The sequence below is a fragment of the Ixodes scapularis genome, unplaced genomic scaffold (assembly GCF_016920785.2).
Source record: "Ixodes scapularis isolate PalLabHiFi unplaced genomic scaffold, ASM1692078v2 PGA_scaffold4__175_contigs__length_147842914, whole genome shotgun sequence".
NCBI lineage: Eukaryota > Metazoa > Arthropoda > Arachnida > Ixodida > Ixodidae > Ixodes > Ixodes scapularis.
Genome location: NW_024609879.1, coordinates 51,576,761 through 51,582,760, shown reverse-complemented (window position 1 = coordinate 51,582,760; position 6,000 = coordinate 51,576,761). Strand labels below are relative to the sequence as shown.

General features: G+C 49.9%; 1 protein-coding gene across 1 annotated transcript; it reads right to left on the bottom strand.

Moving 5' to 3' along the window:
* Positions 1-2,604: 2,604 nt before the first annotated feature.
* Positions 2,605-3,138, bottom strand: LOC121837759 (the record flags this gene model as incomplete). Its single annotated transcript, XM_042293561.1, has 2 exons — positions 2,905-3,138; positions 2,605-2,658 (listed from the first exon to the last, which is right to left on the bottom strand). Coding segments are annotated over exons 1-2 (288 nt in total), but the record flags the coding sequence as incomplete, so codon positions are not given.
* Between the last annotated feature and the right edge of the window lie 2,862 nt (positions 3,139-6,000).

The window sequence follows — 6,000 nt, the reverse complement described above, 5'->3', positions numbered from 1 at the left end:
ACCCATTTATAATTAACTTAGTCGATAGGCTATTGTAGCAAAGTGTGATGCCCTTTTCAAGAGTTTCGCCGACCCGTATGTGCTTCAACAGGGCAAAAAGAAATGAGTGGTCTACTCTATCGAAAGCTTTTTTCGAGATAAAGCTGTAAAATATCAGCTGCTTCTTGTGTGCGCTGGCATATCTCTAGCATTGATCGAACAATGTGGAGGTTTGTGTGTATATTTCTTCCTCTTATTGCAAATGTTTGTACTCCGATGACTTGGGGTATGAACGTTTGAAGTCTCCCTGCGATTAATCGAGGCAGGATTTTGTAGTCAGTATTGAGAAGGCTGATAGGTCTATAGCCTTCATATTTTGTAAGCTTGTTAGGGTATTTCGATTTAGGAATTAGTATTGTATGAGCCTTACGAAACGACAGCGATAAGTTACACGTGGTGTAAGATTCTTCAAAAACGTTGCAAAGTATGGGGGCTAATTTTTCTTTACACTTCTTGTAGAAGCTAGCACGCAATCCATCCGGACCAGGAGCTTTGTGACTTTTCATTTTAGAGATGTTTTGCAGAATTTCTTGTACATCCAGAAGTGAATTAATTTTTTCCGTTGTGTCGTCTTCTAAGCAGGGTAGTGTTGATATTATCTCTCGCAGACATGGATGAGGTGCCTTAGTGCCTGTTGCAAAAAGATTGGTGTAATGCGAGACAAAAGCCTGGAGAATATCACTTTCATTCTTCAGTTCCTGGTCGTTCAGTATCAGCAATGACACCGACTTTTTGTTCACATACTCTTGTTCGGCATGTAGGTACCTTTTCGTGGGCTGCTCTCCTTCAATTAATTGTAGAGTGCGTGTCCTCACAGCCGCACCTTCATATTGCTTCTTGTCGTGTTCTTCTATTTGCTTCCTTATATTTTTTTATTTTAATCTTGTACATCCCTGGCTCCTGACATTCGAGATTATATAAGTACACGAGATCGTTATTTAGTCGCGTTTCTTCAGTTTTTTCGCTGTACCTTTTTATTGAAGATATCTTGATAGCTAGTTCTCGAATTTTAATCTTAAACGGTTCCCACTTTTGGCACCACCCAGTTCTGATTTGTCCAAGGTCATTTATAAGGCCTTCTGCGGCTGTTTGGAAAGCATCATTTTCTAACAGGCTTTCGTTCATCTTCCAGCATTCCCATGATTGCGGCTTTTCCTTTATTCGTCTTCGGTTCGAACCTACACTAACCATGACCATACAATGATCTGAGAAATATGCAGGAATTACTCTATAATTACTAATCGAACTGCTAGCCGAACCACTCACATGTATACGGTCCAAAAGCGCATGCGATGATCCCTGGAAGTGCGTATAATGAAGAACATTTTTTGCGGTGAAAGTGTCCAACAGGTCGCAATCCCGAACGAGAGCTTGAAGAATGTCAACACTTGGATCAACGATTTTCTTTATAGGAATTCTATCTTCGGCATACAATACGCAGTTAAAATCTCCAAGGTGAATAACATCGAATCGTGTGTCGGCGTGAATCCTCACTTGATTGAATAAGTTCTGCCTTTGCACGGAGTCATTGTACACGTCAACAACTATATGCCAGGGATGACCATGTATGAGGACATTTGCAACTAAAAGTCTACCTGCATCTGCACCTTCAACTAAACTGCAGATACGGTATTCCGAACTTTTTTAAAACAAAATGGCGCATCCAGCAGAGTAATCGGTTGCTGGGCAGTGGTATATATCATATAAGCTTGACCATACGCTGTTAGCCGAGAAGACAACGTTATTCTGAGAAACCTTAGTCACTTGCAGTGCGACTATGTCACAATTGTGAGGTTCTATAAAACGATATAGTTGGTATTGCTTTTTGCGTGAATTAGTACCGCGCACGCTAAAGGAGCACATGGTAAAAGAACTTATCAGGGTGGTGACAAAGCTCACTGTAACCATTTACACATTTGATTCAGATCGGGGAAGGTTTGGTTTCTTCCGCTCCTTGAACTTCGCCTTTCCACGTTGTTCTTGGGGATGGACGTCTTCCCAGCTCTGGGGGACATCTTTGGAGCAGCAGGGATCTGCTGTTAAGGCGGTGTCGATGGCGTCGACTTTCGCCTTTTGGAACGACCTTTCATTTTCTGTCTCCGTCGCAGCAGGCGGAGTAATCTGTGTGGGAAGCTTTTTTGTCTCCTTTGATTTAGTGAGTAGAGTGTCAGATGTGGAATCATTTAGTGGTTCTTGGATTAGGGCATCGATGGGGCAGGGTTTAGGTGCCTCCTCTTGCTGCCCCGAGGAGACCTCGCATGAGTTGTCGAGGTTTTTTTGAGGTTCCTCAGAATCGTCCAGAGGTTCCAGGTCCTTAGTGAACATTTCATCGACGTCCATGAGGTGTTCACATACATCAGCCGATGGCGAAGCATTACCCTGGAGCTTGGAGGCATAGGTTACAGCGCACTCCTCGGTGGAATGGCCATACCACCAGCACTGTGTACAGCGTGGTGTAGAGCACTGTCGACAGTTGTGGCCAATCGCTTTGCAGCGCAGGCAGAGCGGAGGTCGTCCGGGAATGACCACCAGAGTATTCACTACGTAGAATATGAGCATGTGTGGGACCTTATCAACCGAGAGGTGATCCTTGAGTACTAGTGTTACAAATCGGGTCAAGGTGTCTGTCTCCTGGAGATCTGAAAATCTCCACCTCTCCCTAGTTATCTCTTTTACCGTTCCAAACGGTTCAAGAACATTTTTGAACTTGCTGTCCGGTAGCTGAGGCGGTAGCCAAATCAGTCTCATTTTGATTTCATCCTTTGTAGGATCGATCACGAGGCACTTCTTCATTTTGATTTCGAGTTATTCTTGTGCTTTTACCTTGTATTTTGCAGCGCCATTGGCGAAGACCGCCATCCAAACACGACTCATTTGGAAAGGACCTAAGGCTACGAGATCTTTCCGGTCAATTATTGAAAAAAGAACTTCTTTGAAATCTGTTGCCTTGTACGGTCTTCCGGACTTATCCGCATGCAAGAAAAGGGAGTTTTTGACGAGCATACCTGTTGGTAGACGTGGTAGAATGATTCGATATTCCTTCTTCTGCTTGGAGCATTCCGTTGCCTCTTCATTAACCCGGTCCTCAAGGACCGTCATGCTCCTCTCCTTGGAGCTCATCTTACTTGTTGAAGGATCGTTGCCTTCTTCGTCGCGGGATCCAGGGCCACAAGGGCCCCAGTGAATAACTTTGGTTCAAGAGGACGAAAATTAAGCGTCCACTTACGATCACTTCTACTTCCTCCCCCCCCCCCCCCCCCCACACACACAGTAGAAGGCGCGAGACGCCGGCGCTGGCGGAGGTATATAAATATTCTGCTACCGTTTTCATCTCGAGTGGTTTTTCCTTTATTTTGGCTCATTTTCACCCTTCCTGGCCGTAACTTTATCTGCCGCTCCTACAGTATAAGGGGGCGGTCAATTAGACTCCAGTTGAAAGTCCCTGCAGTCAGTTTCTCCGAGCGAAATTAGGCTTTTGTGCTTGAAGAGAAACGGATTTCTCCGCCATTAGGCAGGGACTCTAGGTACTTCCTTGTCCCCAAGGAGCTGGTCACGTGACGGAAAAATCCCTCTTGGCCGCAGCCGCAGCCGCGGCCGCAAGATCAGCGAACCGGCCCTGGATTCTTCGTTTGAGCTCATCTAATGATTGCTAGTGTTCTTCTGTCCATTCAAACTTTACGGCGTCCTTCGTGAGGTGTGTCAGTGGTGCGGACAGCTTGGCGAAGTCCAGAACAATGCGCCTGTAGTAGGCACAGAGTCCGAGATATCTTCTCACGGCCTTCTTGTCAGACTGCGGTGTAAATGCAGCTAAGGCGCGGGTTTTCCCGGGGTCAGCTAGAAGCCCTAGGCGAACCGACACTTTGCTGACTTGAGTGACGGGCCGGCGGTCTCGATTGCTTGCAGTACGGCTCGAAGTCGTTGCAGACGTTCGTCGAAATCTCGTGAGAATACCACGACATCGTCCAGGTAGACGAGGCAGCTCTGCCATTTCAGACCTGCCAGCACGGTGTCCATGACACGCTGGAAGGTGGCTGGTGCCGTATAAGGTCCGAACCGCATCACATTGAACTCGTACAGTCCGTCGGGAGTGACGAAGGCAGTTTTCTCGCGGTCGCGTTAGTCGACTTCAATCAACCAGTAGCCACTCTTCAGGTCCATCGACGAAAAATATCGGAAGGGCCGCAGTCGGTCTAGCGTATCGTCGATGCGGGGGAGCGGATAGACGTCCTTCTTAGTCACAGCGTTCAGTCGACGATAGTCTACGCAGAATCTCAGGGTTCCGTCCTTCTTCTTTGCAATGAGGACTGGGGACGCCCACGGACTTCTTGATGGTTGAATGAAGTCGTCGTCGAGCATTCACAGGACTTGATCTTGAATCACCTTCCATTTCTTTAAGGAGACTTGAAATGGCGACTGGTGGACAGGCAGTGCGTTGTCGTCGGCAATAATGAGATGTTTCACTATTGTTGTGTGGCGAACGTTCGACGACGTGCCAATACAGTCCCTGTATTCGGCGAGAAGATCAACCAGTTGCCGACGCTTAGGAGCTAGGAGCTCGGGGTCGATATCAAGCTGCGGCGGCGACTTGCTCTTCTGCTGTGACGGCAAGGTTTCCTTGGAGATTGCGGTGACTACGGCTGGCGCCTGAGGCTCTTCGACGTGGCCCACGGTGGTGCCCTTCGCTAGGTGCTGCGGCTCCTCTCGAAAGTTTGTCACGAGAACAGTCGTACGTCCTTCTTAGAGATCCGCTACGCCTCGTGCGACGCCAATTCTTCTTTCAAGAAGCAGTTGGACGCTGCCTTCCAGAAGAGCTTCACCGTGCATCGCTGCGTCGGTTATGACGGTGACGCGAGCACTCGATCGCGGCGGCAGGTTCACATGGTCGGCAATAACTCGGACGCGGTTGACATTGTATTGGTTTCCACCGGGGGCAGAACAGGCTTGCGCAGCGTGAACTGGTTTGCTCCAAGGTCGATGAAGGCGCTATACTCGCAGAGAAAGTCCATTCCGAGGATAACGTCCCTCGCACAGTCTTGCAGAACGCGAACTTCACAGGGCACGTCCCACCGCGGATCTCGACTCGAGCAGTGCATCTTCCAACTGGTGTAATGAGGTGTTCTCCGGCGATTCGTGTTTGAGGTCCATCCCACGGCGTCATGACTTTTCGAAGCCGGTGGGAAGCCCTCCCACTTAAGACTGAGTAGTCTGCTCCTGTGTCCACGAGTGCTGATGCATCGTGGCCGTCAATGACGACGTTTAGGTTGTTGGACACCGTTGAGAAGCGTCGTTCCGATGCGTGGCGTCGAGAAAGTGGGAGCGCTCCGGCGTTCTTGGAGGCTCTTTACTTCTGTCGTCTTCGGCAACGCCACTTCCAGGCGTTGCCGCACTTAGTTTCCCCGGCGACGCAGTGGAGACAGGCTCTCTCGGAGGGGTGTGGCGCTGGAGGCGCTGAACGTCGCGGCGATGGGGAGCGGGATTCACGGCGGAGAGACGGTGTTCAGGTCGGCGGGCGTCGGAGGTACTTTTCAGTGTCGCCAGGGCGTTTGCCGTACCTCGGGCGTGGGTCGTTCGGGTGAAAACCACGCAGGCCCATTTGCCGGTAGGGACAACGGCGGTAGATATGGTCGGCCTCAACACAGTGGTAGCAGATGGGTCGTCGATCCGCTGTCATCCACACGTCGGTTTTCCTCGGCGCCGGCTGTTCTCGGCGGTCGTCTTTCGTATTCGCGTCGGGGGTACGCCTGCGTTGGCGGGTCTCGTCGCGACGCCACCGTGTAATGTTGAGCAGGTGGCGGCGCTCGTCGGGCCACTGCGGCGGTGGTCAGCTTCGGCTCATCGGCTGCGGCCACGGTGACAGAGGCTTGCGGAAGGAACGCTCGCTGAACCTCTTGCCGAAGAACTTCAGCAATGGAGATTGAAGCCGGGCGCTCAGCAGTCGGCAGAAGCTTCTTAAAGGCCCGA